This window comes from Bidens hawaiensis, unplaced genomic scaffold (assembly GCF_021521415.1).
Source record: "Bidens hawaiensis isolate Kalapana, Puna unplaced genomic scaffold, B.hawaiensis_p1.1 tig00023634_1, whole genome shotgun sequence".
Taxonomy (NCBI): Eukaryota; Viridiplantae; Streptophyta; class Magnoliopsida; order Asterales; family Asteraceae; genus Bidens; species Bidens hawaiensis.
Genome location: NW_027493708.1, coordinates 154,650 through 180,709, shown reverse-complemented (window position 1 = coordinate 180,709; position 26,060 = coordinate 154,650). Strand labels below are relative to the sequence as shown.

The 26,060-nt window shown below is 39.8% G+C and overlaps 1 protein-coding gene across 1 annotated transcript; it reads right to left on the bottom strand.

Moving 5' to 3' along the window:
• Nucleotides 1–15,573: 15,573 nt before the first annotated feature.
• LOC143567773 (protein cornichon homolog 4-like) lies at nucleotides 15,574–17,096 on the bottom strand. The gene is made up of 4 exons (XM_077054093.1): nucleotides 17,021–17,096; nucleotides 16,055–16,236; nucleotides 15,853–15,975; nucleotides 15,574–15,771 (listed from the first exon to the last, which is right to left on the bottom strand). Exons 1-4 carry the CDS (start codon nucleotides 17,090–17,092, stop codon nucleotides 15,735–15,737), a joined length of 414 nt encoding a protein of 137 aa, XP_076910208.1. The 5' UTR covers nucleotides 17,093–17,096; the 3' UTR covers nucleotides 15,574–15,734.
• Between the last annotated feature and the right edge of the window lie 8,964 nt (nucleotides 17,097–26,060).

Genomic DNA, 26,060 nt, shown 5'->3' with positions numbered 1-26,060 from the left:
CCTTTACAAAGCCTTATCGTCCCGTAACATTTGCGGAGAAGTCAAAATCTGTCCTGCGCATTGCTACAGCTCCGTTTCCTGTTGATGTCAAAATCCCAACCAACTTAGGGAAGTACAACGGCATGATGGATCCGAGTGATCATTTGCTTAATTTCATTGCGGTAGGTGGGGTCAATGGTTGGACTCTACCTTATTGGTGTCACATGTTTGTCTTAACATTGAAGGGAGTCGCCCGCGAGTGGTTTGGGAAATTTCCAGATGGTTAGATTAAGAATTGGAATGATTTGGTGGCTAAAAGTTTTCATAACATTTCAGCCAACCGAAAAAACACACGCGGGATCTCCATATGAGATTTTGGACATAATTAGGTGGGACAATGAATTTATTGAAGATTTTATTCGCTCTATTCAATGAGGAGAGTTTGAACATTAGTGGAATAAGTGAAGATATGATGTGTGGTGTTTTCCGCAAGAACGTGCGGAGCATTGCTTTAATTAGATGTTTGACTGGAAAGGATGGAATGCCCAAAACTTGGGACGAGATTACGTTCGCGGCTAAACTTTTTGCTAGAACAGATAAAACTTTAAGGCTTGAAAGCCCTAAACAGAAAGCAAAGGTGGAATTCAAGAACACGCGAGTGAATAGGCCGTTGCGGGGTTCAATCTAGTCTAGAATTCAACCTCCCGCGGAAACTTCAAAACAACTTGATGCAAGGACATTGATTGGAAATAAAAACAAGGATCGTAACTGGTGGCAAGACAATAACAGGTGGACTCCGTTAACGAAAACTCCTTCAGAAATCCTAATTACAGAAAATGTAGAATTTAAGAAGCCGCGGCCGCTTACGAGGAGAACACACTTAAATCCTAATAACAATGAATGTTTCACAATGACATAGGCCATCATACTAATGACTGTGTTAGTTTAAAGAATGAAATTGGACAAGCAATTAAGTCAGGAAAACTAGAACATTTGTTAAAGAATGTGAGGCCAGGGACCCGCAAACCACCTGCACAAGTCAATTCTAGCCTTCCAAAGAAGCATGTGAAAGATCTGAATGTCCACATGATCCAAGGAGGAAAACTCAGTGGATACAAAAGACAAGAAATTGATTTTGACGAATGGAAGAGCAAACTAATGGTGTTTCCGCGGGTCAAAGGTGGTCCATGTTTGAAGTATCCGTTGGTTATTACTGCATTGATTGGACATTATAGGTCTTAGTTTGTTTTCTTTGACACAGGAAGTACGTCGGATATCATGTATGAAGAGTGTTTTGAACAGTTGGATAAAAAGGATAAGGTTTTGGTTATTAATTTATGCATCCACGAGGGGTTATTTCTTTCCCTGTTACCCTTAGTGATGGAAGTCACTCGAGGACCAAGGATGTGGAATTTTTGTTCTTGCCAGCAAGATCAAAGCATCATATAATTTTGGGTAGAGAGGCAATTGGTGACTTCAATGCTAATTATCCACGGCGCATGGTGCGGTAGGAATCCCAACCCGCGCTGGCATAGCAATCATCCGTGTTAACAAACGTTGTTTTACTACGGAAAGTTCGAAGCCGAGTAAAATTCCTAAAACGGTGGAAAGAACTGATCCTGAAAAGTGGGCGATAAATCCAACGTTTCCAGAACAAACGATAACAATTGGTCCTACTATTTCCGAAATAGTAAGGACATTTTTGAAACAGCTCCGGGTGAAGAACTTAGATGTTTTTGCCTTGAAACCCACAGACATGACTGGCGTTCCCAGAGAAATTGCGGAACATAAATTGCGGGCCAATCCAACATTCACTCCCATTGTTCAAAAGAATCGGAAGATGGGTCATCAACAAACAAAGGCAATGAATGAGCAGGTTCAGGATTTGTTAAATGTCGGGATCATTAGATAAATACGCTATCAAATATGGGTTACAAATCCAGTTATTATTCCTAAAAGCAATGGAACATAGCAGATATGTATTAACTTTAAAGACTTAAACAAAACATGCCCAAAAGATTGTTATCCCTTACCAGCAAAATCGATTTGCAAGTTTATGCGGTTTCACCGTTCAAATTTAAATGCTTTCTTGATGCATGTTAGGGATATCACCATATCCACATGGTGGCTGGAGATGAGGATAAAACTGCATTCCGGACAGACCAAGGCACATTTTGTTACAAAATGATGCCCTTTGGGTTGAAAAATGCAGGTGCAACATATCAGCGGCTGATGGATGAAGCCTTCAAGGAGCGAACTGGGCACAATTTGGAAGTTTACACGGATGATTTAGTGATAAAAAGTGTTGCGGAAGATCAAATGTTGCGGGATATTGAAGAAACATTCAGCACTTTGAGAAATATTAACATGAAACTTAACCCCAGCAAATGTTCTTTTGGGATAGAAGAAGGCAAATTTTTGGGTGTAATAGTTACAAGCGTGGGTTTCAAAACTAACCCAGACAAAGTCCAATCAATCGCCCGCATGCCTTCACAATCTTCCCTCAAGGAAGTGCATACGCTGAACGGAAGATTGGGGCCCTAAACGGATTTCTAGCCAATCATGGGGCTAAATCTTTTCCTTTCGCTTCAACATTAAGTAATTGATTGAAAAAAGCACACTTCAAGTGGACCGCAGAAGCAGAGCAAGTGTTCATAGAGGTCAAAAAATGTTTAATGGAGTTACCTATATTGTCCGTACCTCAAGCGGGAGAACCGTTAACCTTGTACCTTTCAGCATCAGATATAGCCATTGGAGCAGTATTGTCAACGGATAGTAAAACTATCCAAACGCCGGTTTATTATGTAAGCAGAACACTGACAAATGCTGAAACAAGGTATTCAATGCTTGAAAAGCCGGTCTTGGACTTAGTTTACGCAGCCAGACGCCTCCGCATATATTTTCAAGGACACTTGATCAACGTTTTGACGAGATAAAATTGAAGAGCATTTTAAGCACACCTGAATGATCTGAAAGATTGGAAAAATGGGTCATCGAGTTGGGTGAACATATAATTGGTAATAAACCAAGTCCTGCAATCAAGGGACAAGTATAAGCAGATTTTATCACAGGGGTCCCGCAAAATAAGGAAAAAGCGTGTTTAACTGAACAACAAACTCCTACACCACCAGAACAAGATCAAGTGTGGTCATTGTTCACAGACGGTGCGTCAAGTGGTGAAGGGTCTAGTGCGGGTCTTAGGTTGGTTAATCTAGAAGGTCACGAGTTTACTTATTCTATCAAGTTAGATTTCAAAAGTACTAAAAATGAAGCAGAGTATGAAGCGTTCCTAGAAGGATTGTGGATTGCTAAGAAGCTTGGTGTACAACATTTGGAAACGCGTGTCGATTCATTGTTAATTGCGGGACAAATTAACAGGTCTTATGAAGCAAAAACTGAAGTAATGAACTTATACTTCAATTCACATCTTGTAAAGTCATTCACATCAAAAGAAATGAGAACAAATCTGCTGATCCCTTAAGCAAATTTGCTTCCACGACTTTGAACACTTTGCTAAAGACATCCGCATTGAAGTTTTAGATCACCCATCAGTTCCGCAGCACCAGGTGTTAGTCATACAGATAGGAGTTGAGTCCTGGATGACCCCAATCGTTGCATGTGTGTCATCAGGTACACTCCCAGAGGGTAAGTTAGCAGCCCAAAAGATCAGACACAAGGCGTTAAATTATCAATTACAAGATAGGGTACTTTATCATCGGTCTTTCCTAGGTCTACTCCTTAGATGCGTTGATGTGGAAGACGCCACTATCTAATCAGAGAGATTCATGAAGGAATATGCAGCTTGCATGCGGGCCCTAGGATGGTAGTGGCAAAGTTAATGAATGTGGGATACGATGGGCCAGGGATGCACGTTGACGAAGTTAATGAAATCAGATAGTGTGATTCATGCCAGCGACATGCACCAAACACATTGAGGCCTAAAAATGAGTTGGTGCCAGTATCATCCACATGGCCATTTAAAATGTGGGCAATTAATATCATGGGACCATTCCGAGAAGCCCCAGGTCACGTCAAATTTTTAATAGTGGAAATTGATTTTTTCACCAAATGGATCGAGGCTAAGCTAGTTGCCTCTATTATTGCTGCGAGTGTGAAAAAATCCTATGGGAATTTATTATTTGCCGCTTTGGTTTTTCGCAAACATTGGTCAGTGACAATGGGACTCAATTTGCGAATGGCGGGTTACATGCATGGTTAAAAGAATTGCAAATTAACCAAGTATTCACGGTCGTGGGTCATCCGCAAGCCAACAGCCAAGTTGAAAGAGCCAACAGAAGCATCAAAGATGGGATCAAGGCAAGGCTTGGAACTAAACGAACTGGGTGGGTTGATGAACTGCCTCATGCATTATGGGCTTTCAGAACCCAAAATAAAGCGAGCAACTCAAAAACACCTTTCATCTTAACGTACGGTACATAAGCCATGATCCTAGAAGAGATCGGAGTCCCATCCGCAAGAACACTGCATATCAGCAACAATGAGGAAGAATTGCGCTTGATTCTTAACCTCCTTAAAGAACGACGGGAATTAGCACTCATTTGAGAAAACAATTACAAACTTCAACTTCAAAAATATTACGATTTAAAGGTCAAGATTTTCAAATTCCATGCGGGAGATTTTGTCTTCCGCAACAATGAAGCGTCAAGGCAAGAACCTTCATGTAAACTGGCCCCAACTTGGGAAGGACCATATCGGGTGAAAGAAGTCTTAAATAAAGGTACTTATAAGATGGAAAAATTGGATGGAACCGAGATCCGGAGAACATGGAACATAGCCCACTTAAAGAAATGTTATATATGATGGCCTACATGTCATTATTAAAGATCAGCATATCTATTTTTATTTATGGCATGCGTGCCACTGTTAGATAGAGGTAATTTGAGTATTACTTGGTGCTAGAAATTACATTGTAAACAGGCTTGTATGCCACTTCCTTTTATGAAGTTGTTTCCTCATGTTACGTTTTTCATAAAAAAATATTCTTATACTTGGTCTGCGTGCCAGAAGTGGCCCGCGTGTCATTAAACTTATACCTGTTCTGCATGCCAGAAGTGACCCGCGTGTCATTAAACTTATGGTGTCCATGCCAGAAGTGACATGCGTGTCATTAAACTTATACCTGGTCTGCGTGCTAGAAGTGACTCGCGTGTCATTAAACTTATACTTGGTGTACGTGCAAGAAGTGACCCGCATGTCATTAAACTTATAATTGGTCTGCGTGTCATTCAACTTATACCTGGTGTGCGTGGCAGAAGTGACTCGCGTGTCATTAAACTTATACCTGGTCTGCGTGCTAGAAGTAACCCGTCTGTCATTTAACTTATACATGGTGTGCATGCCATAAGTGACTCGTGTGTCATAACATTTGTACATGGTGTGCGTGCCAGATGTGACCCGCGTGTCATTAAAATTCTTATTTGGTTTACATACCATCTAAGTAAATAATCATTTACTGACATATATGAAAGATCCTAAGTGACACGTATATTATTTACAACAATAAAACAAAGTGAAAGGAAAAATACTTTATATATAGTCGAAGGAGGATTACAAAGTGTTTGATACGATAAAATGATCTAATACATGAGTCGATCCAGAGTCGACTTACACAAAACATTTAAGGAACAAAACAAATCATTAGGAAGGGGGATCTTGTTCACTATCATTCGCATCAGGATTAGTCGGGTGTTCAGTTTCATTGTCATGATCAGTATTAAAGTAGGCTTTAAGCTTATCAACTCCATCATCTTGAATAGCGAGTTCTTCAATAGCATCTTGAATAAGGAAAGATAAATTGCCAAAAGCCTTCAGCTTGGTGGTGTAGATCCCAGTGGTATCTTAACCAAGCAATTCAAACTCCTCAATAGGGCATTTGTCATCGGAAAATTTCAGCCCTTCTTCAAACCCGGTTTGACGACCAACTTGAGAAGAAGCGACAAGCAGTTCCGTAACGCAATCTCCTAGTTCAGGCCCATCCCGAACATGATCAATCGCCTGTAAAAAACAAAAAAAAAAGAAGCGGATTGAAAATATTATTTGGCAAAAGCAAGTCAAAAAATAAATATTACCAGAGGCAGTCCTTCAGATATCAACCAATTCTTGTCCGCCAGAGCTCGGTCAGCAACAGTTTTTTGTTCTACACATTGCTCGACAAGACGACTATTCTCCTCAACAAGTTCAGAAATGAGTTGGTATTTTTGGGCGGTGTCCACTTTCAAATGCTTGATTTCTTCCTCAAAGTAAGTGAGGAGTTCACCCTGAACATTAACCTGTTTTTCTAAGCCAGCTTTGGCTTCTTTAGCTTGCGCTAATTCATTTTCCTTGGCACGGGTCTGTTCTCGTGAAGCTTCTAGCACTGCATTCTAATTTTTGCACGCTTCTTCCCAGGCCTTAGCAGCAGTATCTTGCCTCGTTTTCTCTTCATCAAGGGCTTTTTCAACATCCTTGAGTTGCCATTTTGCAGTATTGGCAGCTATGAGGTAGTCATCAGCTTCCTTCTTTGTCACCTCAGCAGCATTCTCTAAATCTTCTCAAGCATCAACCATGGCTAACTAGTCTCGATATATTTCTTGACTAGTGGACACTGCATTAGCCATATTGTAAGAATAAGATTGTTAGCTCATAACAGGGACGTCAGTGTCGGCGTTATCGTTCTGCAGGCGGGATCCCTTGTTGAAGAAATTCATGACATACATCATTATCCATAAATAATGACCCTTGGTGCAATAACCCGTGAGGACGACGAGTCAGTGGGTCCTCATGCGGATTAGGTTGACCATAATATCCTGTAGGCCCCTTCTCTTCGTGAAATTGAGAAGAGGAAGCTTGTGGTCCGGTAGAGAGAACATGCTGACCTTCATCATCTTTATGATAGTTGGGGGAAGTAGGTGGAGAATTAACATGGGGGTCTTGTTCAACATCTGTTGGAATAACTTGAGGACCAGTCTTCGTATCCCCATCCTTCGACAATTATTCTGTACACATCCGCGGACGGTGGAGATTATGGAGGATTTTTCGGCAGCGATTTCGGTCGAGATATTGGCGGGGATTTCGAAGGATATCTGGGTGGAGTGATGGTGGAGATACGATTTCTTCAATCACGATACCCTTGAGAGGCTTCTTGATGGGTCTAGGGACATGATTAATGCGATCATATTTATAGAAAACATAAAAAAGATCGTTATGATAAGAAACACTACCTTGAGTAATCTGGGAAGAGGCAACAAGATTAATACGATCGCCAAGACGCATTTTCTTGGACTTCTTTGGAACAGGCATAGAGGATATCGACGATCGAATTTTACCCTTCCCAATAGGGATGGGAGCGTCAACATCTATAAGACCCTGATATCCGGGATTCCTACTGTTGGTAATCATTCCAAACAAATTCAAATACAAAATATAAACCGGTTTCATATAATTCAAAAATTCAACACAGAGTATTGTTACAGCGGAAAATTAACAAACATCCAAATATTATCCTTAAGACATAAAAATTTAAATTAAATTTTTCTTAATTATTAACACGATTAAGAGCATCGACTAGAACTGCCTCGGGACCTCGATTAGTCTTGAGCACCTCCAAGCAGTAATCCCATCCACACTCAATCCTGAAATCATTCTAACATACACGCAAAGTCAGCTTGACTCGAGTTAGTTCATGTTTTTATCATCAAAATCTATTAAAGATCGACCAAGGTATTTAACATACGACTTCCATTAAAATAAATAAATTTTCCTCCCTTAAGCACGTAACACAGGTCACATCCTCTCATGTCCAAAACACAAAGTTAAGGACCCGAATAAACTTCACCCCGAGTATAGATAAACTGTTAGGGGATTTTTAAACATTCATTCGTCCCAAGGATAGTCAAACTATCCCGGGTAACATACACCTTAACCCATAACAGGGGAATTAAGGAATTTTATACATATCTTCGACTCAGTCATGGCTTAACAAAAACATCGTCGTGGTTTCCACACACACACATACAAATAAAACATTCATAAATCATACAAACTTCCAAGCATAGATAGTAAAAATACCATAAACTACACAATATCATCCAAACACTTCAAAAGGGTAAAATCGTCATAAAACGTGTATGCTAGCCAAAAACGTGAAACATTTAAAGAGGGGAATTATGAAACTCACCTGATATGAATCACATAAACATCAAAACTAGATCCTCTAGCTAATCGCTCACAATCCACAAGCCTGTCACGTTAAAGAACATAACAATCACTAACTAGACCGCAACGACTCACTCACTTTACGAGACGTCCTAACGGGATTAGATTGACCCATAGCCACACCCAATATTCATATTCATATACATAATCCCCCGGGCCCCGGAGTCCTTAAATTACCCAAAACTACCCTTCCAATATAATCACCACCAACGGTTCCCAAACTATGTTCGTCTTACGTTTATTGTGTCGAATTCGTGTGTTAACGAACCGATTAACCAACCACCAACCAAACCAGACCCATTTTGAGAATATTTGACATTATTACAGCCTACCCATCAATATTTAACAACCTAAGTCGATGGGGTTTGAAATCTCATCATTTTCCACATTAATTAACAATTAATCAATTTTACGCGCTCTTACAAACGGATTAAGGAATCGTCAACCAAACCAGCCCCTATAACCAAAACAAATAATTTTCCTACTATTATTATACTAAAATAAGACCCTTCAAACTGGTAGGGTTGACCATTCCTTCAAATAATACCTGAATGACAACAATTAACGATTTCAACATTCAAGAAACCTAGAAATTGGTTTTTATCAATTGACATATCAAAAAAACTCCAATGGTCATGAAAATTTAGTATGATATACTAGACATACCAGGGTATCTTTTGACACCAAAAAATTTCAACTTTTAACCTCAGGAAGCGTGCCAATGATTTTAATATGATTCTGTCCCTAGTTCAAGAAATAGATTAATTGACCATTGTAACGACCTATATTATGCAATTAAAGATTATTGGAGTGTAGTACACACCTTGAATGACCTCTAGAAGCTTGGAATTGAATTAACTCGATCAAAAACAAAGGTTTTGGTGGTTTGGTGCTTGCGGCCGCTACTAGGCTGGGGGGATTAGGTTATAGCATTCCATAAGTTACATCTTTAGCCCTTGCACTTTGTAATTCGATCCTTCTTGCTCCCAAACTAAATGAAATACTTTTAGGACATGCCCATAGATTCCCGAGCTCTCAAGCGAATCCTGAGAAATTGATTTACAAACTTTACACTCGTGTTTTCGGTTTACGAGAAATTTTTAGGGTGTTACAAGTCTACCCTCCTTACATTGGGATTCGTCCCCGAATCCCGCTGATTTGGAAACAAGTGCGGGTAGAGTCTCATCATCTCTTCCTCCGATTCACAAGTAGCCTCGAAATCTCTGTGGTGCCTCCACTGCACCTTCACTGCCTAACTACCTTATTCCTCATGTACTTTTCCTTACGGTCAAGAATGACAACAGGCTGCTCAATGTAATTCAATCTCGAGTCTAGTTCAATGTCATCAAGAGGTACATGTGCCTCCCTATCCGGCAAACACTTTCTGAGATGCGAGACGTGAAAAGTTAGTATGGATCCCTTAACGCTCTTCCGGTAATTCCAACCTATAGCTACCTTCCCAACTCGTTTCACAATTCTGAACAGACCGATGAATCTGGGGCTTTGCTACCCTCTCTCACGAAACCGAATAATGCCCTTCCATGGAGAAACCTTCAACATACTCGGTCACCCTCCTCGAACTCTATGGGCCTCCGCCTTTTATCTGCATATGACTTTTGTTTGTCCTACACCGCTTTCATAAGAGCTTGATTTTGTTGAGCTTTTCCGAGGTAGCCATCACGACCTCCAAACTTTCCAGTTGTTTCATTCCAATTGAACCCCAACAAATAGGAGTCCCACACCTCCGTCTGTATAACGTCTCATATGGCGACATCCCAATAGTGGCATGGTAGCGTTTATTATATGAGAACTCAGCTAAAGGAAAATGCAGATCCCAACTATCACCAAAGTCAATCTCGCAAGCCCTCAACATATCCTCCGGGGTCTGAATGGTCCTTTCGGATGGACCATCCGCCTGCGGGTAATAAGCAGTGCTGGTATGAAGTTAGACACGTATCTTTATCCGACACAATGGTCCCTGGAACCCCGTGCTTAGCCACTATCTCGCGAATAAACAAATCGGCTAACTGCTCTAAATTGCAAGCCTCCCTCACAGTTATGAAATGTACACTCTTAGTCAATCTATCCACCGCAACCCGAATAGTATCATACCCTCTCTTAGGCGTACGTGTAAATTTAGTTATAAGATCCATCGTAAGGTGCTCCCACTTCCATACTGGAATGCCTAAAGGTTGGAATTTCTCATATGGCATCTGGTGCTCAACCTTAACCTTCAAACACATCAAACACTTACATACAGAGTCACATCATACTTCATTGCTGTCCCCCAATAATTCTTCTTAAAATCTTGGTACATCGTTGTCGCGCCCGGATCAATGGAATAACGTGTCTTGTGATCCTCATCTCAAGTCCTCCACATCCTTTGACCACCTTCATTATCCTTTTATCCTTATTCTTTTCAAAAACATTCAACACCTTCGCAGCCTCAGCAATCATTTTAGGCATTATATTACGCATAACCCGATAAACCCCACCCACAATGACTTACATAGAAACAAACTTACTCCTCAGGATTATCTTTATCTAACACTTGTGAATCCTCCTAACAACTCTAGTCTGTTATGGTTAACCACCACCCCGGCTCCCGATATGACCTCCTCAAACTAAACTCTCATTAACCATGCCGTAATCCTACGAAGATATAATCTTCACGTAATCAACCACAAGTCGTGTTCCGCACAATGAAAGTAAGGGTAAGCTGCTAATAACGTTGATCAAGTGTTATTAATTGTTTACTTTACCTACCTGTTCTAAATACTTCTTGTTTATGACTACATTAATATTCTATATAACACAACAAAAAATTTAAGGGAGAAAACATCCTAACATACATTGAAATATAACGGTTACTTTTTGGAGTGCAGCTACATGCGGTTGGAAATTCTAGTCCCTCTCGTAACTGTTTGAGTCCAAGCACCGAAGGATACCCGGATCTCTTGAACGTTGGCTCTGATACCAACTTGTAAGACCCCGAAATCCGGGAGTCTACAGTTAGTAATCATTCCAAACAAATTCAAATAAAAAAGATAAACCGGTTTCATATAATTCAAAAATTCAATACAGAGTATTCTTGCAGGAGAAAATTAACAAAACATCTAAATATTATACTTAAGACAGAAAAATGTAAATTAAAATTATCTTAATTACTAACACGATAAGGAGCATCGACTAGAATTGCCTCGGGACCTCGGGTAGTCTTGAGCACCTCCAAGCAGTAATCCCATCCACGCTCAATCCTGAAATCATTCTAACACACACGCAAAGTCAGCTTGACCTGAGTGAGTTCATGTTTTTATCATCAAAATCTATTAAAGATCGAACAAGGTATTTAACATACGACTTCCATTAAAATAAAGAAATAAATAAATTTTCCTCCGTTAAGCACGTAACACATGTCACATCCTCTCATGTCCAAAACACAAAGTTAAGGACCCGAATAAACTTCACCCAAGGACAGATAAACTGTTAGGGGATTTTTAAACATTCATTCGTCCCAAGGACAGTCAAACTATCCCGGGACACATACACCTTAACCCCCAACAGAGGAATTAAGGAATTTTATACTTATCTTCAACCCAGTTATGGCTTAACAACAACATCCTCGTGGTGTCCACACACACACATACAAATAAAACAATCATAAATCATACGAACTTCCAAGCATAGATAGTAAAAATAACATAAACTACGCAATATCATCCAAACACTTCAAAAGGGTAAAATCGTCACAAAACGTGTATTCTAGCCAAACACGTAAAACATTTAAAGAGGGGAATTATGAAACTCACCTGATATGAATCACATAAACATCACAACTGGATCCTCTAGCTAATCACTCACAATCCACAAGCCTGTCATGTTAAAGCACAAAACAATCACTAACTATGCCCGACTTACGTTAATTGTGTCGAATTCGTGCGTTAACGAACCGATTAACCAACTACCAACCAAACCAGCCCCATTTTGAGAAAACTTGACATTATTACAGCCTACCCAACAATATTTAACCACCCAAATCGATGGGGTTTGAAATCTCATCATTTTCCATATTAATTAACAATTAATCGATTTTACGCGCTCTTACAAACGATTATGGAATCATCAACCAAACTAGCCCCTATAACCCAAAAAAAAAATAATTTTCCAACTGTTATTATACTAACATAAGACCCGTCAAACTGATCGGGTTGACCATTCCTTCAAATAATACCCAAATGACAACAATTAATGATTTCAACATTCAAGAACCCTAGAAATTGGTTTTTATCAATTGGCCTATCAAAACAACTCCAATAGTCATGAAATTTTAGTATGATATACTAGACATACCTTGGAATCTTTTGACACCAAAAAATCCAACTTCTGACCTCGGGAAGCGTGCCAAATGATTTTAATCCAAATATGTCCCTTGTTCAAGACACGGATTAACTGACCATCGCAACGACCTAGATTATGCAATTAAAGACTATGGGAGTGTAGTACACACCATGAATGACCTCTAGAAGCTTGTAATTGAATTAACTCGATCAAAAACAAAGGTTTTGGTGGCTTGGGGCTTGCAGCCGCTACAAGGCTAGGGGGAAATTAGGTTATAATGTTCCATAAATTACATATTTAACCCTTGCACTTTGTAATTCGATCCTTCTTGCTCCCAAACTAAATGAAATACTTTTTGGACATACCCATAGATTTCCAATCCCTCAAGCGAATCCCGAGAAATTAATTTACAAACTTTACACTCGCGTCGTTCGGTTTACGAGAATTTTTTGGGGTGTTACAACATTAATTACATCTTGATTAGTTGCGGGTTTCTCTTCTTCACTCACAGTGGCTTCAGCAGTGGCTTTGGCATCATTCGCAGCTTTACTCGAAGAAGGACGATGTTTTCTCTTTCGGTTTAAACCCTGCAACTGACGCATGATACTCTCAGCATCAGTAGTATCAACAAATGTTTCTTCTTCACAGGGTTATTACTCTTCACTAGAAGTTAGAAGGACGATCACCCCACTAGAAGTTAGGGCTGATAAAGGACGAGGATTTAACACTTCCCCACCTTTAGCAAACATAGATTCAGATACCACTGGCTCTGAGCGTAGAGTAGTGGAAAATAAAAAAATTGTCACAAGTGCGGTCAAGAAATGGTAAAGCTTTGGGCTCACGAGGGCGGTGTGCCATAAGACCCGAACACGATCCAGTAAAGCACATAAAATTGACCCTTCACCTACAATCAATAATGACAGTTTTTATGATAAAGTAAGTAAGTTCAAATAAATGGACCGCACACACTTACTTTCATCGGGCTTTTGGTAAAAGGTTCTTCATCTAGAAACGGCCATAAACGACTCATACCCGCATGAACAAAGCACCTTCATTTATAGCCCGCAAAGGGGTAGGAGTGCGGGTCACCAAAAGAAACCACGGGGAAATTGCGTATGCCGCAAACAAAAGATTCGGCACCTTTTCGTTTGGTAGGCGGTAGACCATCTGGATGGGAATAACATCTTCCCAAATCCAAAAGAACTTCATCCGCCAGTCGTACGCACTACGGGGTGGTTCCGTTCCAATAATCCCTTTTTCCGGTGGTGAACAGTTTAACCAGCCACCACGGCTAGACATCTTGTTAAAGATGAAGAACTTATTAATGGTGGGCACCAGGATATTGGCACGATAGCAGAACTCAAAAATCCGGATCCACATTAACCCAAACGGGTGCATTTGAGATAGGTGGATACCGTGACCCGTCAATATATTGTCAAGAAATTTCGTTATTGGAAAACGGAGATTCCTAGTTGTGAAATCCTCGGCATAAACGTTCATCATGCCCTTTGGAGGTTTATTGGTAGTAGATCCTGGGGCAGGGAATTCCGGCCCCATTCTGGAGACAATCCGTATACGTTTACAATGTCTTGAAAATCCCTCTCTTTCCAGATAACAGCGATTTGTCAATCGAAGGAGTACTATTCTTTTTTGTAGCCATTGTGTCAGATATAAATGGAAAACACCGAGCAATGATGAAAGATGGGTAATCAATATTAAGTTCCAGAAAAGAAGATGAAAAGAAGGATGAAGATGAAGAATGATAAAAAAATTCTTATGTGTAAGAGACGTCCTATTTATAGCCATCGCAGTTACGCGATGGCAAAACACCAGAAGAAAGAAAAAACGTTGGTCCAATAATACAACGACAGGTCACACGGGAAAATTGAAAAGGCGAAAAAGGGGTACAATCAGGTACACTGATAGTCGGCATAAACGTCGCATCACCATATAGCACCTACAAAGTTGTCACATCAATTCCACCCATGCTTATTTTTAAAGGACAAAAATATCTCCACAAGCTCACGCAAAAGATTCAGAATTCCAATAAAATATCTTAAGTCCAAAATATCACTCGCATAAAACTTCATGCGGAAGAAAAAATAGACCGGGGGGGCATATAGAGGTAGAGTAGTGAAAAGATCCAAATACCCATAAAGGATCCTCCGCGGGTCATTCAGGGCTTCCTCAAAAGTCATCTGCGGGACATCCCCATCACCCGCATAACTTATGTTAAAGGAAGAATAATGAAAAGCTCCAAAGACTATCCGCAGGCTACTTAAAACTCTGTCAGAAGTCATCCGCAAGACGTTCCCATCACACGTGAGATTACGGAAAAGTGACGTCAGCAAATCAGTTGTAACAAACTCCATTCGAGAAGATTTACGTGAATATTCTTTCTTGGAAGGCACGTGATGTAACAGCCAATTAGGGAAGGAAAGTTGTCAAGATTGTTATAACCATGCAAATGGCCAGTACTCACATCCTATCGTGTGCAGACACGTGTCCAGTTTGTTACAAAAAACATCTTCTGGAAGAGGACAGCTGTACCAATAATATTCCCTAACCACCGGCCATAAATACCCTCGCCATCATCATGAGGTATTCATTCACAGTTCACATATTACATCCATCACTTAAAATACTCTCTCTCTCTAATAATTGTACTTATTCTCACGTTGGAGGGTGGTTACTGGAAGACCCCCACTCTTGTCTTTCCCGTAACAAGCTCACTGTGTTTTATTTTGCAGGTTTTCGTCGTGGGACTTGTAGAGCTGGTACTCGTGCTGCTGTGTTACATTTTTATTTTGACCAATATCCCGTGGAACCATTGATCTAACCTATTCAGGTTTAGATCCGTGCTTCTTCAAGCAGAGTGTAACATAATTGGTTCTCAAAATATTGCATAAAAATACAATCATATGGCAACAGAAGCATAGATTTGAATAATAAAGTGACCATCAAAAATAACATAAAACATCCCAAAATCAGACGTTTTCATAAGTCATAACAGCCCAAAAGATTAAGAAAAATGTTTATACACGAAAACCATGACAAATGAATTCTATTGTGAATCTGCAGAACACCAATTGCTATGCATTTCATAGAACAAAAATAAATTCTCATAATAATGATACAACAAAATAAATAATTTTATAACAGAAAATCTATTGTCACAATCTTGAGTCAAACTATAATAAAACCTACATCTCATCATCTTCCAATGCATTATAGATCATCCTGCAATCACAAAAATATGTTTAAATTGAGACCCAAGTGTAACAATTAGGGAAAAATAAAACCGTGTGACTCGTGCATTACCAAAATAAGGTGACACAAAGAAGAAATATTAGATATCCGAGTTTAAAAAGCCGTTGCTTCTTTTCCCATTCGAGCTGGTTAAAGATCTCTGTCACACCCACAAGGTGTTGCTTCCGAGTGTACCTAATAACATAAGTTTATATATTAACAGTTTATTGCTATACAAATTGAGTATAAACTGGGTTGTAAATAAGAGACTTACAGTCTCACATTGTAGTAAAGGTATGGCAATGCAAGTAGAAGCATCACCCAATGCCCAGTTAGAAGATAAATCAAGCATAAAACGCCATGTGTTATGAATTCTGGTAATATCATAAAGTTTATTCGTGATGCAGAATCGTACGAGTTAATGTAATCAAATTCTAGATCCGCTAAGCACATAAGCTGCAAGATAAAGATTTTAAGGTTACAATTGTGTGTTACCGTTGTTTTGAACCCTAAAATTAGCAAATTATGGATGCAAAACACAATCTAGAGGCTGATTATTGGTGGCAATATTGACTCATTCTTCAAAAAGAGTTTGAACCGTGACCCGAACCTGCCCTACCGTGCAGTCTGCCAGACCTAGTATTGACCCAACCCATTTTGACCCATGACCCGAGTCATCCAGTTTCACAGGCCTACCGCTGATTGATAAACCACTTACAGTTTATGCTTAACCTAATGATTTTATTAGCAATAGCGCAACTTTATTAACACAGTCCCTGTAAATCTATCTATATCTTATTGACTTTCAAAACAACTACTTGTTGCAAAATTTGAAACTCTTTACAAGAGAAAAGAAACAAGAGTATATTTAAAACTTTTAGTTTCCACAAATTATATACAATCACTTAAAAGAGTGATTCAACAGAAAACCAAATTCAAAAGCGTAAACAATTGTACACGCGTTTGGTGTGTTAGAAAATGCGGTTGCCTCTCTCTTGCCCTAACAATATCTGATCAGCACTAATGTGAGAATCAGTTGTTCTTATAAAGCTAATAATCAGTATTCTTAATGCTTAAACTCAATTACCCTATTCATTTAAGCCCAATTTCATATCCCCAAGAGCCCTAATTTGGCGAATTGACAGAATTTAAGATTTCAATTGATGAATGAATAATTAGTTAACACAACAAAAAAGGAGTTACAGATGAGAAATAGAAAAGGGTAAAGTGTAGTGTTGACCTGATAAACGACGATAACGACGAGAGCTATGAGGATGAAGAAGAAGAGTAGCCATTTAAGAATCTCACCCATTATTATTATTATTATTATTATTATTATTATTATCTCGTCTGTCTTGTTCGTTTGTTTATGTTTATTTATGTGTTGGTGATCGTGGTTCTTCTTTTATGAGAATCAATCAGACCAAAACCCTAAGTTAACAATTTACACCCTGTAACTTGTTCCTTGATCGTGCGTTACAACTTACAAGTTAGTCTTTTATAAATTATTAATTAGAAAACTGTTACGAGAATAACTTAAAGCCCAAGTCAAACTCGTCTCTAGTTTCGGATTTTCTAATTTTTAAAATTCTCAACTTGGTATAAACATTTTTAACTTGAACTCAAACTCAACATTTTTAACTTGAACTCAAACTCGATATGATTGCTTAAATATTTGCTTATATTATCTGCTTACATGTAATGTAAACTTCTTTGTATGTATGTTTAGTTTTATATGTGATCAAATAATATATTTTTTAACTACATTTGTTATAGAGTGGTGTTGGATGGTTTCTCGAGAATAATTTATTAGGGGTGAGAAGCGGTTGGCTTGTTGTGGGGTTCAGAATGGCATGTCATCTTTGATCCACTCCCACCAGCTCATGGGCGAAGCTTATATAGAAACCTGTGGGTCAAGGGCCGTCTCCGAGAAGATAATAAAAAACCAAGGTCTTGGACATGAAAAAGAGGGCCCTAAATACAACTCAACAACTCTTATATAATTTAGACAAATGTGATGATAATACAACAAAATGAAAGCATTTTTTTAACAAAATGATCTAACTAAAATACTAAAACGAATCATCATCATCCTCCTCTGACACTTTCAGAAACAAAGCCCTCATCATAAATTATTCAATCATTAATCAAATATGGAATACAAAATGTAATTCTAAAACTCTCAAAGTGTATGTCACTACGTTGAAAATAAAGTTGATATCAAAACTCAACAATTCATTAAAACAAAAGTAGGAAACTAAAGTCTGAAACTTAAAACAATCAAACAAATAACATGTCTCTTTAATGATTTGTTCTATTATAAAGTGGTTCGACGCTCTCACTCGTTGAACTATCGAAGACCTCGGCGAAGGGTAGCATTTGATAGTGTTGCGTTTAAATTAAGCCTTTTCAAAATAAATGGGCCAAGAACTATATTCATGTAAATACAAATTTTAAAAGTTCATAAGCCTAGAGGGGAGGTGGGTCTTAGACCAGAGCCCTCCCAGGCCCCAACCCCCCCCCCCCCCCATGGATGGGCATGCGTGGGTTCCTCCGGGAATCGGGTCTAATCACTATCCAAGTTCGTATACAAGACCGTTGCTGGCTGTTGCAATTGTTTTCAACCGATAATGAATGAAAAGCTTGATAAAAATCTCATCTGAAATCTTATCGAAAGTTTGAATGTGTTGCAGACATATTATCTGAAAGAGTCAAAAGGCTTCATTATGCTCATTAACAATATACGGATATATATACAAGAGATCCCAAATAATAGGAGTGAATTACTCTTTTACAAAAATACATGAACTAACTAAAATAACTAGTCAACAACATTTGAATTTTGAACTTTAACTTTTAGCGCCTATTACAACCGGACTAAAAGTGTGTGAATAATCAAAACCGAGAACCTATGTAAAACCTTGAGCAACTAGGTGGGCTTTGTAATGGTCAAGAGAATCATCGCCTTTATACTTCATTTGATAAATCCATTTTGATCCAACAACATTTGAATTGATAGGACGTTTAATGAGTTCCCAAGTGTCATTGGTATGAAGGGCCTTTAATTCATCTTTCATGGGTGAGACCCAACTATTGTTTTTGAAAACCGTTTTAACACCCTTAGATATGTGAGTGGAGAGAAGAGCATGTGTAGGGTATTATGAGAGAGTTCTGCAAAATTAGCAAAATGTTTGGTTTTGTAAGTTCCAGGCTTTGATCGAGTACGCATGTGATGAGTGGAGGGAGTGGGTTGGGATGGAAAGTTGTTTGATTGAGATTGTGAGGTTGATGGCAAGATGCAATGAGTTGGTGGCACTTGGGCCGATAGTAGTGGTTTGGGTTGGTGGACCCGGTGGGGGTGAGTGTTGTGGGTTTGAATGTGATTGTGTTGAACTAGATAGAATATGTGAACCAGGAGAAGTATGTGAAATAAGAGAAGGTGGGGTTTGAGTGTTAGGTATATGAGGGTCAGACAAGTTTTGGAAAGTTGAATTTTGTGTAGTATATGGACAGAGGATGCATGGGGAGTTGTGGGTACATGGATTGTTATTATTATAAAAAGGTGGGGGTGGCGATGGAGATACAGGAGGTGGAATGCGATCCTCAAAGTTTGAGAAAAGGAGTTTAGCTTCATCTATAGTGGACATAACACCCAAGAAAGTAAAATTGTCTTCATCAAATTTTGCATGTCGTATCATGTAGATTCGTGATGTATATGGATCGAGACATCGATAGCCTTTGTATTTGGGGCTATAGCCAATGAAAATACACGGGGCACTTCGAGGGAGAAGTTTAATTTTGGTGTAATCGCGTAAATAGGGAAAACACAACATCCAAACACTCGAAAGGTCGAATAGGAAGGAGGGTGATGAAAAAGGAGTTCTAATGGAGATTTGTTGTTGATAAGAGGCGTAGGAAGATGGTTTATGACAAAGGTGGCTGCGGTGAAAGCATCAAGCCATAATTTTTCCGGTGCATGAGCATTAAATAACATAGCAAGGTCCGTTTCAGTTATCTGACGGTGTTTACGTTCGACCCATCTGTTTTATTGAGGTGCATGTGGGCATGATAGCCTATGAAGAATACCTCGTTGTTCAAATAGACTTTGGACCCGTTATTAGTGAATTCGGTTCCACCATCACTTTGAAATATTTTGGCATTAGTTGTGAATTGGTTCTGCACAAAGGTTAAAAAGGTGACAAGTGCACTATAAAACTTGGAATTGAGTTTTAGTGGGTAAAACCAAGTAAACCGAGAGTAACCAACCAAATATCGCAATAAATTAAATCCAACACATGTGCAGATCGTTTATTATTGTCGATAAAAGGTAAATTGTGCGCCTTAGAAAGTTCACATGAAGAACATAAGTGGTTTGGGTAATAACGAAGTAACAAACACTTGTCCAAGTTTATTTAAAATAGAAATAACAACAAACGAGACATGGCCTAAACGGCTATGCTATATATCATACGAAGCACAGAGATTAGGAGCAGCAAGAGTAGCAACAAGAGACTTGTGGCTTTGAGAGAACATAAAATCCGTTCTCACAGGTGCCTTTAGCGAGCACCTCCATTGTGTTTTCTATCCTCAATATGAAAAAAATATTATTAAAGAAAGAGCATCAACACGTGAATCATTCGTGAATCTACTGACGGATAGTAGATTTTTAGTAAGATTAGGCACCACAAGAACATTATTTAATGGTATGTTATTAAGTGTGGTGTTACCGATATTGGTTACCGGTATTGATTGACCATTACCGAAGGTGACATGAGCATTACCCGTATCGGTATAAGATTCGTCAAGCCCATCAGCGGAGCATAGCATATGAGTAGTAGCTCCGGAATCAGCCGTCGAATCCGGATTAACATTGCATTGAGCATGGAAGTCTTGAGCAAGATTTGCATCTAAGGGTGTGGTTCGTTGGGCATAAGTGGAGAGAGATGGGCAGGCATTTGCATAGTGGCCATTTTTCTGCATAATTGGCAGTGAGTTGGCCGCCTATTGGTGGTGAATTGGCCATGACCGGATGAAGACCCACGGAACCAACCAGATGAAGAGCCACGGGAGGATTTGGATTGGTGAGAGAATCAACTGAGTTGGGCTGAGAAACTGTCGGGGGTGTGGACTGAGGAATTAGATTTTGCATAAAAATTTAATGATTTTCGGCTTTATCTAGAAAATCAAGAAAAGGGGGGAGCGGGGCGAACCATCCGTTGAGTAGTGGAGAACAATTCAAACGACGGACCAAGGCCACATATAAACGAGTGATGCTTGTCTTCGTTAGAAATGAAATGACCAATGGCCGCTAGTTGATTTGTTATGGATTTGAATTTCATGCCAAATTCATAAACATAGAACGTACCCTTTTGTAATTGATGAAGCAAGTTTCGGAGAATATACATTCGTTCAATAGAGTTGTGACTGTAGGCTCATTCAACAGCAAGCCACACCTGATGAGCGGTGTTATGTCTGATGACTTTAGACATGGCTTCTTCAGTGAGATTGGATTGGATTATTATTATTAGAATGACTTAGGGGTGTTGATGTGTAGTAAAACACACATACTTTCCATAACTTTTTATCACATTTTAAGTGCTTAATCGTATAATAAATATTGCTTTTAACTAGTTTTAACTTGATCTTACAAAGTTTATTATTTTGTGTAGATGATGAGTTTTACAAAAGAAAAGGTTCAAGTTTTTAAAGACAAAAGAGGCCTTTTTAATCAAGTTTAAAGAATAAACTAAAGGCCCAACCCAAGCCCAAATGGAGAAAACCTTTCTTGCATAATATATAATATATCATAAAAAAACCCTAACTTGGGCTACACACTTGCGATCGGAATAAGGCATAAAAGAATTAGATTGTTGTTTTTTGTTTTTGGTCACCAAGTGGGGAACAAGAAACTAAGTTGAGTTTTTGTGGCTGGAGTTTTAATACCCACGTGAGCAGCAACACAAACAAAATATTATTGTTACAACAAAAGCAAACAACATCACAAACAGCAGATTCCGATCGGGACCTTGGGCAACCAAGAAAAGAAGGAAAAAAGTTTTGTGCAAGGGTTGTGGTGGCTAGGAGAGGAAGGAGATCATTAAGGAAGAACTGGTACAACAGCTAGGGTCCTTATTCATCAAGAAACTCAGCCATAATATTAAGTATTGCTCTCATAAACTTTGTGTTTTTGTTCAAGTTTCTTAACTAGTTGATTTTGATCTTTAACTTGGATTGTTTTGCAAGTAACTTGAATATTGACTTGTGCTTGATTGATATTGATTCTTGAATAAGTTTAATTATGTTTTGGTTGAGTTACATGATGTTTACATTGATATATAGCTGCTGTCCAGAACTAATGTTAGGCTAAACTAGTTAGTTCTGCCTAGGTTAGATGAATATTGTTAGGTTTTAGTAAGTAAATTGGATTGTTGATGATCATGACTAGAATTTTTAATGAAAAGTTTGGTTTAATATTGAATTAGGTTGTGTTTATTGGCTGTGTTTTGATTAATTATACTCAATTACCTCTTGCTTTGATTGATTGAATCGGCTTTGGTTAATTTTAGCTTGTTTGAACTCTTTACTTTGTGTTTAGAGATTGTTTGCGGGGTGATCAACCGTAGGGTTTAAGTGGGTATATTAATTAGTTAAAATCAGCGGGTAGACACCTTCTTAGAGACCGAGAGGTGATAGGAAGTAGGGTCGTCTCATAGCTTTTACTTGTTAGGATTAGGATCGCGCGAGAGCGGGTTTGATTCTTGTTGGGTTTGGGTTTGTGAGCGATTAGTTGACCTAGTTTAAGTTAAACTAAATTGTTCCTCTATCCTAGGTTGCATAGTATTCGTCTCCATTAGGGTAGTGTGTCGGTGAGACCGAGAGGAGAGTCGACATTAGAACACCTTAACAATTTGTCACCCGGTTTTGTTCTTAAAATCAACTAAGTATGAGTTAGGGTTTGTTAGTGAGACCGAGAGGTAATCTAGCTTTCTTGAGCGAACCTTAGTTGTGTCATCCTTAGAAACCGGTGTCATGATATTCTTCAATCCATTAGATTTTTATGCCTTCAATAGGATTCTTACCTAGGTAGACATTTTCTCCAATGATAAGTCTTATTCTCAAAGTTTCGTCTAGTTTTCTTAAGTTAAGTCTTTTAAGTTAATTAAAGTAAGTTAGGTTAAGTAGTTAACAATTAAAAATCATTTAATTAAAAAAAATATTATTCTTAGGTGAGTCTTGGTTAGGGTTAAGTACTAAATACGTTTTCACGTGTCCTTGTGTTCGACACTCGGACTTCCTTAGGTCTATACAATTAGGGATCGGTACACTTGTCGATTGTGTGTGGATTCGTTAGGATTTTCGATTATAAATTTAAAGCTTAGTTGTGAGTTATTTAAAAAGGGCATTCATTAAACACGCATCAAGTTTTTGGTGCCGTTGCCGGGGACACGGTTAGAGGCGTATTGAGAACGACTCGAGTTAGGACTTACCTTGTTTACTACTTGTTTTTCTTTTTTTGTTTGTTTGTTAGTTTAAAATAGTTTAGCTAATTTTAGTTTACTTTGTTTATTTTAATAGTTGTATGCGACGTACTCGATCTCTAGGACCACCAGAAACCGAAGGATTTCCCGAACCAGAGAGAGAGTTGCGTGAGAGACGTCGTACCAGACCGTCTTGTAGTTCTTCTACATTCGTCGGTAATACATCCTCTTCTCCTACTTTTTCTGAACCCGTCATTAGGGATAGGATCATGGGCGACGCAGCACCACCAAGGAGGACAGTTGCAGACCGAGCCCGTCCGGTCGATGCTGGAGTGAGATCTAGCATTGCTCCACCAGCCATCGGAGTTTTCACGACTTGGCAGATTCCATCTAATATTCTGAACACGATTTATCATTCTGCTCAATTTCACGGGTTGCTCCACGAGAACCCACATTCTCATCTTACTCGCATTGCACGTATTTGCGACACGTTTCATCTTGTCGGCGTATCCGAAGACACCATCAAACTCCGCATTTTTCCGTTCTCACTCGTTGATCATGCGAGTCTGTGACTTGAGTCCCTCCCACAGGGATCCATTGCTACTTGGGGCTGCCATGTAGACCCAGTTTCTCAAAAGATACGATCCTCCGGCTAAGGCCGCTCGTTTGCGCAACCAAATTCATTCATTCCAGATGTAGGACACCGAGAGCTTCTACGAGGGGTGGGAGAGATTCAAAAATCTACTTGTATGTCCGAACCACGGCCTACAAGACTGAGCAGTCGTTGAGAAGTTCTATAACGGAGTGACGTACGCGACTCAGAGCATGCTCGACACGGCTGCGGTAGGTAACCTATTGACAACGAAGGATACGGATGAGTGCATTGATTTATTTAATGGGTTAGCCATGAGTGGATACCAGCGACCACCAGCTAAGAGTACCAAAATCGTCGACTCCCTATCATGCGGCATGCATTCGGTCGACACGAGCACAACACTTGCAGCATAGGTTGGGGCGTTGGCGAAGATCGTGAAGGATCTGCAGGTGAAAAGTAAGTTATGCGAGATCTGTAGAGGGGGGGGCATGATACCGTTCAGTTCTTCGTGGGTTTCCAGGAGGAGGCAGTCGACTTTGTTAATAATCCAAGCCGAAATCAAAACTCTTTCAATTCTTATAATTCGGGGTGGAGAGGTAAACAAAATTCCAACTGGAGGAACGGAAATCATTCAGGCTTCCAGCAACGTCAGAGTCTTTTCCAGGATTCCGGTGAGGGAACGAGTAGTGGGGAGAAGAAGCCCACGTTAGAGGAGATGATGACACAGTAGACACAGATGCTGTCGCAGCTTATGACTCGAGAGGACTTCCGTCACAAAGAGACTCAAGAGAAATTTCAGGAGCACGAGTCATTCATGAGAAATCAAGGAGCATCAATTCAAAATCTTGAGCGGCAGATGGGATAGATAGCAAGTCGTCTAAATGAGAGGTCGCCAGGAACACTTCCAAGTAATACCAAACAAAATCCGAAGGCGTTCGTGAAGGCTGTGACGACGAGGAGTGGTGCAGGGGCACGTAGCGATCCCGTGATTTAGAAGGAGACAAGAGGAGTCACTGGCGAACCTGTGGTAGATGTAGAGGAGCAGGTAGACGAGGAGATTCAGTTGGAGTCTCCACCGGCCAAATTGCATCAGAGGCGCAGCCTAGGAAGTACAGCACATGCCGAGAATTAGCCGTTACCCAGCACACCAGCGAGATTCTACAAACCTAGACTCCATATCCTAGGAGAGTCCGTAGGGATAGAGACGAGGAGCAGAACTCCAAATTCCTTGATCTTCTGAAGCAGCTTCACCTTAACATTCCATTCCTTGAGGCACTCACGCAAATGCCGAAATATGCAAAGTTCCTTAAGGATATTCTTTCGAATAAAGAGAAGTTAGCTGAAGTCTCTTCCATTCCTCTGAGTGCTGGTTGCTCTGCAGTCTTGCAGAGAAAGTTACCAGAAAAGATGTCCGATCCTGGGAGTTTCACGATTCCCTGCATCTTGAGTGATAATACGGTTGTTCATGCCCTGGCAGACCTTGGTGCTAGTATTAATCTCATGCCGTATTCCGTTTATCGCAAGTTAGGTCTAGGCGAACCACGTCCTACCCGGATGAGTATCCAGATTGCTGATCGTTCTGTGAAATACCCCGAGGGGTGGTTGAGAACATGCTTGTTCGTGTCGACAAGTTCATCTTCCCGGTGGACTTTGTCATCTTGGACATGAATGATGACGATAGTGTCCCACTTATCTTGGGCCGACCATTCCTTTCCACTACACACGCGTTGTTCGACGACTGTGAGGGTAAGTTAATCTTAAGAGTTGGGGATGAGAATGTCACATTTGACGTTCGACAGTCACTGAAACACCCCAAGTCTGCTGATGACTCCTTATACTTCATTGATACCATCATAGAGCATGTCGGGGAGTTTCTGAGCGAAATCTGTGGAGGATCTGCCTCCGACACCCAGATTCTCGATAGGGAGATTCTAGAGATTGAGATGGTTGCCATGACTAATCAATCCTTAGATGACGACACTGAGTCGCATATCCCTGAATATGGCTTATCTGCTTAGATTGTACGAGACGATCCTATGGACCGACCTTCTGTCGAGAGTCCTCCTTCTTCCTTAGAGCTTAAGGATTTGCCTGCCCACCTTGAGTATGCGTTTTTAAATGAAGAGAGGAAGCTGCCGGTTATCATTGCATCTGCTTTGACGGAGGTCGAGAAGGAGAAGTTGTTGAGGGTGCTACGAGAGCACAAA

What these genes read in the sequence shown, in the direction of transcription:
- LOC143567773 (XM_077054093.1), bottom strand. Translation starts at nt 17,092, where the DNA reads ATGGGTGAGATTCTTAAATGGCTACTCTTCTTCTTCATCCTCATAGCT. An exon ending in CTTTACTACAATGTGAGACT is followed by an intron (nt 15,976 to 16,054) that starts GTAAGTCTCTTA and finishes TTATGTTATTAG; the next exon opens with GTACACTCGGAAGCAACACC. An exon ending in CTTTGTGTCACCTTATTTTG is followed by an intron (nt 15,772 to 15,852) that starts GTAATGCACGAG and finishes TTGTGATTGCAG; the next exon opens with GATGATCTATAATGCATTGG.